The sequence below is a fragment of the Hippocampus bargibanti genome, linkage group LG06, assembly GCF_051943395.1.
Source record: "Hippocampus bargibanti isolate YZ-2025 linkage group LG06, ASM5194339v1, whole genome shotgun sequence".
In the NCBI taxonomy this organism is placed as follows: Eukaryota; Metazoa; Chordata; class Actinopteri; order Syngnathiformes; family Syngnathidae; genus Hippocampus; species Hippocampus bargibanti.
The window spans coordinates 13,381,962-13,395,746 of NC_142739.1; the positions used below are offsets into that span (position 1 = coordinate 13,381,962).

At 41.9% G+C, this 13,785-nt stretch overlaps 1 protein-coding gene across 1 annotated transcript in view; it reads right to left on the minus strand.

Annotated features, from left to right (window-relative positions):
- col14a1a (collagen, type XIV, alpha 1a) overlaps positions 1-13,785 on the minus strand; it is a 188,575-nt gene that overhangs the window by 24,912 nt on the left and 149,878 nt on the right. The window contains exons 36-37 of the mRNA XM_088999600.1: positions 8,881-8,967; positions 4,114-4,167 (exon numbers count right to left, since the gene is read on the minus strand). Of these exons, the coding sequence (XP_088855726.1) occupies positions 4,114-4,167; positions 8,881-8,967 (141 nt within the window). The remainder of the gene's footprint in view (positions 1-4,113; positions 4,168-8,880; positions 8,968-13,785) is intronic.

The window sequence follows — 13,785 nt, forward strand, 5'->3', positions numbered from 1 at the left end:
GCTTCCTGCGAGGTTACATGGTGAGCCCCTATAGGCTTTTGAGAATCCATAGAGAATATGTGGTACTTTATCACTTTGATGAAACCACTAAAGGTCAGACAAACAGTTAAGGAAGATGCAGCTTACTACAGAGAACGTTACTGTGAATAAAAGGTAAGCACTGACAGCCAGAGTGAAAATGCAATCAATTACAATGCAATCTACTTGTTTTATAGGGTGTGGGGTTTAGGCTAAATAGTATGTGTCCACAAGGTTAGAAGAGCTACAATGCATGTTTGATTGATTCCATTCAGATTCTTGTTGCGCATGAAATATGGCCTTTACTTGATTGCTCTGTGTAGAAATGGGTGAGGATTCATTTTATGGTGATGTGTTATTTATTGTCTATCAATTGCGTGAAGATGGTTGTTTTTTTCACACCCTGGGTTCTGCTTCCACTCGTAGAAACAAGAAGCCAAATAACACTTTCTGCTGAGTGAGGCAGAATAGAATCCAGAAAAACCGTTGTCTTTCTCACGAAGAACGAACCAGCTATTACTGCCGTGCATGACACATTCAGCTTTGAGCCAACTACAACATTGAAAAAAAAGTTGAATCTGTCTATAATTCTTGACATTTGTGGTACCGCGATTTCCGGACTACAGAGCGTACCTGATTATAAGCCTCACCCAGTACATTTTTAAAGGAGAAAACATTTTATACATACATAAACCGCACCTGTCCGTAAGCGGCATATTTATAAAGACGGTCCACAGAAAACGTTTTCAAAATTTTAATAATATATCTTCACTTTTTGATGGAGAATAATAATTTATCATGTTTAAAAGTGCCGTGCTTTGCTGACCAACTAAACAATGGGCCTACAGTCAAAGCGCAGATGGCCACTTTAAATCTGAGTGAAACAGACACGGCAAGGTGAACTGTCGTCTCCATCAAGATTCTAGAAGGTCCGGCCTTGCACAGAATTTAGGGCTTGAGATACTCCTTTTCCACCAAAGTTATTTACGGCTTAAACATCCTGCACAAGCGCCAGATTACAAATTTATCAGTTCTTGGAAAAGACAACCAATTAAAATGTCTTATGTTTTACTGCTTGCAGCTGTTGGTGCTCAGAACGCCCAGAGGCGTGGCATTATAATCAAGAAAACTGTGTTTTACTAATATATCACTGTAATTTGCATATACTCTCAATAGCTTGGCAGAGGGGCGCACAATTCAGACGTATGTCATCTGATGACTGCGTCTCCTGCCGGCAGTGGGGACAATCTTTCTGGTTCTGAATCTCTGTCCACGGTGTCTGTCTGTCATATCTCTGACACTTTTCTTTCAAAACAGTGCCTATAACGCGGCAGCAACACGGTAAGCATTACGGTAGTAACACAGTCTGAAAGGATAACCAACACCATTTTTTTGTTTCCTAACTGACATCCGAAAAAAAGTTTTATAGCATCTAAAGTGTCCCAAAACTGCCACAAAATGAGGTCGGAACTGGGCAGATTCAGAAAGTCCCGCCCCCTTGTTTGTGACATCACTATTGGTCACACACTGCCTTGCTCCAGAATCAAAACAATGGCTTCAGAGAGTTCAGATTCGGAGAAGATGCTTTCTTGTTTGTCATCCAGTTATGAATATGATTCAAATAGTTCTGAAGAGGAAAGCATAAATGTTTGCAATCGATTAAAGAAGTCCTTCCATATCAATTCGAGCCATCTGAACTCCAATGTAGCACCCAAAAAAGCACAAGATGGCGCACAAGCTCTGTCGGAAATGGCTGATTTGTCCGCTGGGAATTTGTGTCAACTTACACATTCTTCATGCGTGTGACCGCAATTGGCTGCGACACAAAACGATTCACCATCGCGTTATTTATGTAGTTTTCCTTCTAATTTCGCAATCAACATGGATCAACACGATGTTTTCAGACCAAAGCACCCAAAATGCATTGTATGTCGCTTTCTCGGTCACGGGCATTCCCTCCGTGACGTCACCTAGGGGATCGTCATCAACTCAAAAACAAGACTTCCTGAATATTCAGCGCGAGTCTTAAAACGTAATATATAGCTTTATGTGGTGTAATCTTTGTAAAATGCGCTCAGTAGAAGTCATTTGAAGTGACTTTACAAATTATGGACACAAATTGTCATGAGGCGTCGGTTATCCTTTAACAGGGCCGGTTAAAAAAAACATTCCGGTAAAAATGAGACACGGCAGTAATACAGCAGCAACGCGTTAGCACTCGCGAACAGGTCTGGGTCCAGAAAAACTACGAAGTCAATGAGACAGAAGAAATATGTTAAAACTCACTAACAGTGCTGGTTAAAAAAACATAGCAAGTCGCTGAGAGCCATCCTCTGTTTGGGCAATTTGAATAATGACCCTAAGACCGGCGGCCCGGTAGTCGAGTGGTTAGCACTGCGGCTTCACAGTGCAGAGGTCGCCGGTTCGCGTCCCGGTCCAGCCTCCCTGTGTGGAGTTTGCATGTTGTCCCCGGACCCGCGTGGGTTTTCTCCGGGTCCTCCGGTTTCCTCCCACACAGATTGACCACTCCAACTTGTCCCTAGGTGTAAGTGTGAGAGTGACTGTTGTATGTCTTTGTGTGCCCTGCGATTGGCTGCAATTGGCAACCAATTCAGGGTGTCCCCCGCCTCGTCCCCGAAAACAGCTGATAGGCTCCAGCACCCCCCGCGACCCTAATGAGGAATAAGCGGTATGGAAAATGGATGGATGGACCCTAAGATCTCATCTTCCTCCTGTAAACTGAAACCTTGGAAGTGTTCCCCCTGTGTGTTGGATTGGAATAGCGTATATATTATATATATATTCCTCGCCACACACGCTCTCATTCTCTCTTTCGTTGTCACTATAAGTGTCACTTTCATCCTGAGGTAAAGTCACTCCCAAGCTTGTGCTCTCCTCTCCGTCACGCAGCAGACCGGCTTGTCGAAGCCCGTTGGTGATGGTTGATTTTTTTTCACACAGCTCCACGCTATCAGGATCCACTGGCAGACTTGTGCAAAAATTGCTCTTGGCATACAACCAGTTTTGGTAAATAATTTCTTGCTGCTGGTTACGTTCACCTTACGTCTTCCTCCTCATATATTCGCCCCGTCTCACTCTTACCTTTAGTCCTCAAGCGCCATTGGCGGCCGTTAGAAAAAATGCATAAATCGGCCGCATCGTTGCATAACCTGCAGGGTTTACAGCTTGTGAAAAAAGTTGTGGTTTAGAGTCCGGAAATTACTGTAATTTTGATAAACTGAGAAACAGTTTTTAATTGTAAAACAAATGCACACAATCTCCTTTTCTTCATAACAGTTAAACTACATTCAGTTTCAAGTTCAAGTTAGCCAACTGCTTTCCGTCTTTTTTAAAGTGACAATTATTGCCGTGCTTCAAGAACAAAAAAGGGAATATGATCAAACACTCTCTGAGCACTTCGAATCCTTCTTTTGACCACATCAACAGGCAATAGATGGTAGCTGCTCTATCCTTGGGGAGCAGGTTTGGACCAAACACATGTAGAATGTATCGTCAGCAAGTACGTGACAACACTGCTGAGAGATGTTGTGGGTGTTTTTATTGATCCTCACTTAGTTGTTGCTTATGGGACGGCTTTGTCATCCCCTTCCAGCATTGGACCTCCACGTATTGTCTTCGACTCATTAAAAAGTCACTGAGCCACTTCCTTCATTTTTTAGCACATTTAATAAGCTACTAGTCAAGGAGAAGGAGATTAGAAATTGCGTGCCTTAATGATGCTTCGTATGATGTCGATTCAACAAATTGTTGCTTAACTGGTCATAAGTCATTAAGGTTTGTGTTTTACTTCTTATTTTTGTCAGGGTGAAGACAGATCATCACAGCACACTCGCTATGACCCTTTGCTTCGATGCCAGTTTAATGCAAGTGAAATCAAATCGTTTTTTTGCGACATCATTTCTAAAATATATTTATTTGAAAATGTTATTGGAATGTTTTGCATTACAAATTGTATTTGTCAACATTCAGCCTATTGAATTTGATTCATCGTAAGACGTGGGGTTACTCAGATAGTGTCTTTTTTGTGATATATGCACACACTAAAATGACGGCAACCAACACACTTTTACTCACGGTCACTCCAGGTTCCCCCCTGTCTCCTCGTGTTCCTCGTATCCCTGGACCACCCTGAAACACACCACAGCATAGCATATAGGATCATGATTCCCTGAAGAAAGGCCGCATTTAATTTGTGCAACAGACATCTGCACCAAGTCATTTCTAGATGAGGTAAAATCCCCAAAAGATTCAAAAGTGTAAATGTAAAACACAATTCCTACAATGATCCGGTTTCAAATATCGTAAATGATACTTTTAAGCCCCTAGTATTGAGTCTTATCTGTCACGGTTTGCAAGATGGTGATGGCGGTTGTGGACCCCAAAAAAGCAGGCAGGAGGGAGCAGCAGGTTGTATTTGAGAAATTGTATTAAAATAAAGTCAACAGAAAAAAAATCTAAAACATCAAAAACATCTGAACAGAAAAATATAAAGTATTTCAGAAAAACAAGAGTAAAAGTCTGCCAAGATGAAACAAACTTGACAGCGTGCAGAAAACACATGGACAGCATACAATGCAATGAATGCACTGCACACTGCACTGACCCGAGACCGGATGGTCATGCCGGGAGTCCTTTTGACTGCCACTGATTGGAACGACCAACACCTGCGCGGCTGCAGGCAGGGCCGACAGCACTACCTGTTGGTCGCCAATCAGAACGTGGCAGTCTGTCACTGATCGGGAGGACCAGCACCTGTGCAGGTGCAGGCGGGGCCGACAGCGCCACCCGTTGCTCACCAACCAGATCGTGACAGTATCCACAAGGAAAAGTCTCAGTCCAGCAAACTTTTGGCATACTGTAGTTCCAACATGCCCCTGAAGCTATAAAATATTCTACTTAAAATATATTACTTTCTGTATTAAAAACTACTTCCAAGTGTAGATTCATATTTCTTCGAATTCTCAGACAGACTAATCATGTCAATTGACTGAAAAAAAACAGTAAAATATTGATTGACTTGAAAAGACTTTGGATAACAAAATTATTGTTATTTTTTGGTTTGTTCACTGTAACGTTCGGCACTGTAGGGCCCTGCCTGCAGCTGCACACTTGTGGGTCAATTCAATCAGTGGCAGTTAAAAGGACTCCTGGCACGACCATTCGGTGTCGGGTCATTGTTTGTTTCACCCTGTCAGGTTTGTTTTCATTGTTTTAGTCCTAGCTTTGTTTGCTACTTTGGACCTTTTTGTTCTGATGACTGTTGTTTGAGATTTTGCTCCTTCTTACTTAATTAACGCAATTTGTTAAATACACCACGCTCCTCGCTCCTGTCTGCATTTTTGGGGTCCACCCCCACCCACGACCTTGCAAATCATGACATTCATGGGTCTTGAATAAGAAAAATCTAAATACAGTACGACAAGTAAGGTTAGCATAGGTCAATTTTTAAGACTTTCCAAACCAAATTAACTTGGCTGCTTTGTTTGAGTCCCTGCATGACAGCATGCATTGTGCAATTTTATGTGGACTGAAGATATAAAAATGTCTTGAGCAATCACACATCACCACTGTGAAGAGGGTATTTGGGGTTCGCCTTCCACCCAGATCGTGTCCGTGTGTGACCCCATACAACCACCACACCCCTTCCCACCCGATAGCCGACTAACATCCAAATAGGGCGATTTTTAAAAATAAAATAAAAAATGGTAATAATCATAAATTTCGGACGCAGTGTCTGAAATAACATCTACCCGGATGTCCAGGGTGTGCAACTTCTACGTCGGGTGCACAACAGCAGAACGTCTCCGCCCGCGTGGCCGACAACTTTTTCAAGAAAAAAAAAAAAATATATATATATATATATATATATATATATATATATATATATATATATATATATATATATATATATATATATATATATATATACGTATATTTTTTGTTCAAATCAGACGTTTGCTTTATTCCGATTTCGAAATCTTCATTCGGTTTGGAAATTTCGGAATTTCGGTTCGTTTGGCAATTGCATACTCGGCAGCCAATCAGAAGCCTGCATCGAATAACTTTGTGATTCCGGGTACATTTGCATCTCATTTTCCGAAGTAGACGCACAGAGAACACAAGATAAGTGGTTAGGAATCAAGTCAAAACCTCAGCCCCAGAAGAAAGATTCAAAAGGAGCTAACAAAATTTATGACGCTACAAATCGTAAACGTACATTAAAAGCATCGTGGAAAGAGGAGTTCACGTGGCTTGTAGCAGACCACGCAACGCAAACATTGAATTGTGCAACATGACGAACAGTATATGGACAAACGACAACTGGAGCAAAATCATCAGCAAGGGATATTTACGATAAATTAAGCAAGGGAGGTACATCAATTACTTTATTCTAAAGGACAACTGACGTTTCCGGACAAGTTGTGTCCATAATTTTTAAAATGGCTTCAAATGACTTCTACTGAGCGTATTTTACAAAGATTCCACCGCATATAGCTATATTTTACGTTTTAAGACTCGCGCTGAATATTCAGGAAGTCTTGTTTTTGAGTAGGTGACGAGTTCGTACGTGACGTCACTAAAGGACCACCCTTTACCATAAAAAAAGACGCATTGTAGCGGTCCTTCCATCACGTCAATGTATTTTGCTGGACTTGTTTGGTCTGGGGATCTCGTGTTGCACCCAAAAGCCGCCAGAAGGCCAGAAGAGGGCGTCCAAGCACCATATAAGGAATTTATCAGCCTGTGGAAACGGAGTTGTCCACAGGAGGTCGCCATTTTGTGCCTCTTTTTTGGGTGAGAGATTTTCTCCCAATGTTGCCTCAAAATGGCACCAATAAATTCTTTAATCGATTGAAAACATGTATGCTTTCCTCTTCAGAACTATTTGAATCATATTCATCACTGGATGTGGAACAAGAACGCATATTCTCTGAATCTGAAGCCATTGTTTTGATTCACTAGCAATGTCTTGGTGTGACGTCACGAACTGGGGGCGGGACTTTCTGAAAAATGCCCAATTCGCAGCTCAATTTTTTGCAGATTTTGGACACTTTAAGTCATTTTTATTGGTGTTTTGCATTTGACTAAAAATATCATACCGCGTGTTTTGGGTATTTTAGATGTTATAAAAAGTTTTTCTGGTGTCAGTTAAAAAACAAAAAAGTGACGTCGGTTGTGCTTTAAAGTGTTGTTCTGTTATATATTCTGATTATCAATCCTTTGCAACAATGTTTTTTTTGCAATTAATTGTCTTATTGTGTTTCAAGTTGTGAAAAATGGGGCAGGTAACTTTATGGCTAGGCAGGCAACTTTTCAGAATTGTCTGCCCTGGTGTCCGGTAACTTTTTGTCATGAGTTTCAGACACTGCCGTACGTGTTGGATTCACAAATTGATTTTGCCAAAGACTAAGAATTTGTTCTATGCTGTTGTCAGATCTATGAATAATATATAAAATATAATATATATATAATAATCTTTGGACATATGCATTCAAAAATGGAAGCTTGATTGCATAATCGGTTTTTCAACGTTTTCATTGAAATCTTTAGTTTCAAAAATGGAATCTGAATCAGTTAATTTGACTAAAATAGACTGTAAATGGAATATCAGACCCTAATTTAAATATGGTTTAATTTTTGATAGTACAGCTGGTCGCATTGACCCACTGATATTTTTGGTTGACTAATATGAAATAAATCTAATGGGATCATTAAAGTGCCGTAGTGCACTCTTGTTACTCACAGACTTAGTTTGCACTTCCAAACTCCAACATTGTAACCATCTCAATAAACATACCTCATTTTCAAATGACCAATGCAATGTGTTGAAAGAAGGTATGCTATGTGGTAAATACACGTTTAAGCAGAGTGAGTCGTGACTGGTATGCTGTTGCATATGCATCTCACTGACGGCCACATTCCCAGTTACAATGTGATTGAGGTACACTATTCAAAGCTGCGGGGCCAAACAAACATTGTGAAAAGGAGGCATAGAGAGAAAGCAAAAGATAGAGTCAACGAGGACATAAAAGAAACAATAGGAAGGCCACAAAGACAGTATGACAGTCGCATGCTGCGCGGTTGTTGGTTTAGGGATAACAAAACATTAGAAATTGAGCATTTACATATATATTGGCTATGTGTTGCTGAATTGCAGTCGGGTTGCAACACAAGCTTCGTAAGTGAAACATAATTAAAGAAAATTAGAATGACGCTGGTGAATGGACATGTGGATTTCTCAAATGAGAATGTGGACCTGACTTGGTTGCACGGGGGCGAAAAGTGTGGTGGATCATAAACTTCTGTGGTAAATGGAATCAGTTTAATTACTCTCAAACTCGGCGGTGGCGATGGTGGAGACGGACAAAATGATTGAGAGTTTAGAGAGTCGTAAACGAAGAGCAAAAAACACAGGCCATCTGCTGAATTGAAAGACAGAGTGGGGAGACAGCGCCGGACTAATTGAAAAATGAGGATCATCACAAGAAGTTTGTTGGAAAGTGTGGTCTCTCCTCTCTTTGAAAAAACACGTACTCCATCGCGGGTCCTGGAAACGTTTCTCAAAGGTGATCTTAATTTGTGAATTGAAATTAAATTACCTTCCTCAATGTTCAGAAAACAAGGCCTTAAAAAGAGATTTCTTCGGGAACGAGGTCCGTCAAACAAACTTTCCACTCCTAACTTTTTGATTATACTCACAAAGAATTGAAAATTGAATTGAATTGGAAAGTATACCAATACATTAAGGACAAAAGAAAATAGAATGAACAAATACAAACTGACTAACAAGACATTTGGAGTCAATTTTAAGTTTGAAGCAGAAAAACAACAGGGACTCACACGAGGTCCGGTAGGTCCAGGGGGTCCCTTGCTGTCTTGAGAACAGGTGCAGGCGTGAGGCAGTGAGGGGCACTCCTCTTCTACTCGCTTCAACATGAAGGCACCAAAAAACAGATTAAAGTGATGTGTGAAGCACACTTAATTCTTCATTTTAATCAATAATTCATGATAAAATTAAAATAAAAATATTTTCAGTGACACCTTGGCTTACGAACTTAATTGGTTACCAGAAAGTGTGTGTAAGGTGAAAAGTGTGTATTCCAAACATCAATTCCCCATAGGAAACCATTAAAATGAGAATAATCGATTCCTAGGTCCCCATAAAACATAATGTTCAACTAAATAAGCCTTAAAACAACACACATTATACCTTACTTTATGTATAATAAATGTGCTATGGTATTGTAATTAAATAAATTGTACTATATAATACAGTCGTTTTATTTACCTTTGTGATGGTCGTTGATGGCTTGATGGAATGGATAGCTTTTTGCATAAAGTGTCTCAAGGAGCTCTGGGTTGTACATCTTAGAAGTTGTGATATTGCAACATCAACAGATGGAGGCAGACACACTAGAAACCTCATTAATTGTATCTATGGTGCGACAGTGCTTTGTTTTTATTGTAAAGTGTCCTTGGGTGTTTTGAAAGGCGCTTGAAATCAAATGTATTATTATTATTATTATTATTATTATTATTATTATTATTATTACAGTAAAGTCTCGTTATATCGATATTCAAGGGAGTCCGAAAAAATATCAAAATAACCGGGACTATCGATATATCCGAACCTGCGCCGAACTGCATTAAACAAAAGCCAACAAAAGAGGGCAGCCAAGCGCCATATAAGAAACGGAGCTGGCCATTAGCTCCCTTTTTTTTTGGGTGAGAGATGTTCCCCCAATGTTGCCTCAAAATGGCACATATAATTCTTTAATGGTTGTAAACATGTATGCTTTAATCTTCAGAACTACAGTGTATTTGAAACATATTCATAACTGGATGTGTAACAAGAAAGCATATTATCCGAATCTGAAGCCATTGTTTGGATTCACAAGCAATGCAAGACGTCTTGGCGTGAAGTCATTTTTATTTGCATTTGAATAAAAAGTGACATCGGCTGTCCTTTAATACACAGTATGGAATGTTAATAATTTTCAAAATCATCGCGTTTCAGCAGACAAAACAAGAAACATTGTTGCAAAAAACGATTGCATTCATATACAGTACAGTCGGCATGTACATAACACAACAGGGAAACTGCAACGCTTACATCTTACTGTATTATGTATACAATTTAAAAAAGTCATCAATCTTCTTCTGCTTCCCATTTTTACCTTTTAACACAAACACTTCAATTTCGTCTACTACACACGAGCTAGCGTCTGAAAATGAAAATGGCTCTGCTACACGGGTGCTGGGCACGTAACTAAGTCACCTGACCAAGTCGACCAATGGCGCGACTGATGGCGTGACACGTAACCAAGACACGTGACCAAGTTGACCAATGGCGAGACCGATGGCGTGTCACGTGACAAAGTCACACGGCCAAGTCGACCAATAGCGCGACCGATGGCGGCTCATGTGACGAAGTCGACCAATGGCGCGACCGATGGCGGCTCACGTAACAAGACACGTGACCAAGTTGACCAATGGCGCGACGGATATATCGATATAAACAACAAAAATGGCCGGCGGGGGATGAAAAGGAGCACCGTAATAACCGAATTATCGTAATAACCGGGTATCGTACGAAAGGGTACTAATTATACATAAACAGACTAGAAATGTGCAAGGGAAATGAAAATAGTATCGTAATAAGCGGTACTATCGATATAACCGATATCGATATAACGAGACTTTACTGTATTATTAATAATAAATGCTGATTCCCTTGCTTGTAGGTTGTCTTCAAATTATACAGATGGTTTTTGCGGGTTATTTATGAAGTCTTATTGATGGGATATTTTAACCTTGCAGTTTACACTCTGCCTTTGAACTATCAATAAAGTTGAAACAAGTCCAAATTTCACTGTTTTCTATCCATTTACTCACCTTTTCACTTTAGTCTTTTGTTTATTTTCACTTTAGTTTTTAGTTTCAAGCTCTGTCGTCTCCCTTTCGTGTGTTTGTGTGTGTGCGTGCGTGCGTTTCTTTAACCCCTCACCCCCCGCTCACTGCTGCGTGTGTCCTGCTGCGTGTGTCTCCTCCCTTCTCTATCATGGACCCTGACCAATCACGTGCAGCTTTATCCGAAGACTGGGGGCGGGGAATAGAGGGGGAAAAAGCCAGCTGCCATTTTCAGCTCCTTGTTAGGATGTCCAAGAACCGGCTCGTTCGCGAACGACACATCACTCATTGTGGAGCTCCGTGTGTTTCCCGAAAAATACTGTAGTTCGTACACCAAGATTATATTCTCGCGAATTTAATGTTCGTAAGGCAAAATGTTCATAGCTAAAGAGTTCGTAAGCCGAGGTATCACTGTATATAAAAACAAGAACATGATGCTTATCAGTATTGAATGCCCATTTCAGGATTTTTTTCCCTATTTTATATATTACAGTAAAGTCTCGTTATATCGATATTCAAGGGAGTCCGAAAAAATATCGATATAACCGGGACTATCGATATATCCGACCCTGTTTGCATGTAATTTTCTCCGTGCGTGCATAGAAATAGTATCGATATAACCGGGACTATCGATATATCCGATATCGATATAACGAGACTTTACTGTATATATAATAATGTCCATTTTTTTAACTAATTCACTGCCAGACGATGTACAAAAATGTGTCCACAACAGTGCCAGGGTTTTTGTCATTTTCAGTCAAATTGCAAGACCCACAGAATACAGTGGTGCCTCGGTTTACGAACACCTTACCTTACGAACTTTTCGGTTTACGAACGTCAAATTTATGAAAATTAAACCTTGAAATCCGCACTACTTTTCGCGATACACACCCACCACGGCTGGCGGAGTGATCTTCGGATCTGGCGGAGTGATCTTCGGATCTTCGGTGGAAGCACACGACCGTACAGCGCTCCAGCCGGCGCACCTCTCTCTGAATTCACACGTCGATCGCCTCAGATGAGCTATTTGCAGATAATTTTGCTATTATGGGACCAAAAAAGGCCGCACCGCAGGCTTGTGTTCAGCCGAAGAAGACACAAAACTAAATCACCGTCGAGGAGAAGAAGGAGATAATTGAAAAACACGAACGAGGTGTGCGTTTGTGTGATTTAGCCATCAAAGGTGCGTCTGTTGCAAAAGGTGTTTCCGTGCTGTCAAAGCAACGATCTCGGGCAATCGAAGAAGTTTAAAAACTGTTAATTTGGATTAACGAAAAGCAGTTATCCGGCGACAGCGTGAGTAAAGCAATTATATGCGAGAAAGCACGCTAATTCATGCCGATATCGCCATGTGGCAACCTGGAAGCGCTTATTGAGGATTTTAAAGCCAGCAACGGATGGTTCGAGAACATCTGAGGAGGAGGAGATGGCTGCAGCATCAAGTGAGCTCATCAAGGCAATGTTGGCAAAGTGGAATGATGTGCAGGCTTTTATCGAACAGTTCCATCCAGAAAAGATGGTGGCTATGAGACTCATCAATATGATGAACGATAATGTGATGCCTCAGCTTCGTAAGATCTTACAAGTCAGAAAGCAACAGGTGTCAATCAAGAGGTTTTTAATCAAGGTGGTGATGGCGGGTGCGGATCCCAAAAAGCAGGCACGAGGGAGCAGGAGGTTGTGTTTGACAAATTGTATTAAAATAAGGTCAGCAGGAACAAAATCTAAAACATCAAAATCATCTGAACGGACAAAATACAAAGTATCAAAAGTAAACCAAGATTAAAAGTCCGCCAAGGTTAAACAAACACATGCACCGCACACAATGCATACAATTGCACACAACAGCATACAATGCGTTCAACATCATACAACAATGACATTCAACAATTACCCGACACTGAATGGTCGTGCCGGGGGTCCTTGTGAGTGTCACTCATTGGAAACGACCAGCACCTGTGCAGGTGCAGGCGTGGCCAACAGCGCCCCTCGTTGGTCGCCAACCAGATCATTACAGCACCCCCTTCAAGGGACTGCTTCCAGAAGTCCCAACAGTCTCCCGAAAGTTCCAACTCGCCCGGAAACAATGGTGGAGACGGCAACCGTTGCCTCTCCAGCATATGATGGGCGGCGGCCTGAGGGGAACGGGACAAAGACGCGGCACGGCTCGTCGTGGGCGTGAGTGCGATCCCTCTCGCACCTTAACGTGACGACGCATGGCGCGCCGTGGACGTTGCACTGCCAGGCGCAGAGAGGCACCCCGGACGGCCGTATGGGAACAGGTCTCGGCCGCACGCTGACGTGGGCGTGAACTGCCCGGCACCGGGGAAACGAGACCAGTCCTGAGCCGCTCCGGGATCCAGCGGTGAATGGGGTCTTGGACTGACGTTGACGCGGACGTTGCACGGCTCGTCGTGGATGCGACTCAATTCAACATGCACGACGACAGCGTGGCTGGATGTGGGCGTGCATTGCCAGACACCCGGTGTCACCCTGGACGGCCACCTGGAAGGAGGTCTCGGCCGGACGTTGTCGTGGACGTTACGGCTCGTCGAGTGACGCAATTCAAACTCGACGAGGCGTGGGCCAACGTGGACGTAGCATTGCCAGCCACAGGGTGGAAATGAGATGGGTCCGTTGTACCTGCGGGATCCGATGGTTGGTCGGGTAATTCTGTCACGGTTTGCAAGGTGGTGATGGCGGGTGCGGATCCCAAAAAGCAGGCAGGAGGGAGCAGGAGGTTGTGTTTGACAAATTGTATTAAAATAAGGTCAGCAGGAACAAAATCTAAAACATCAAAATCATCTGAACGTAAAAAATACAAAGTATCAA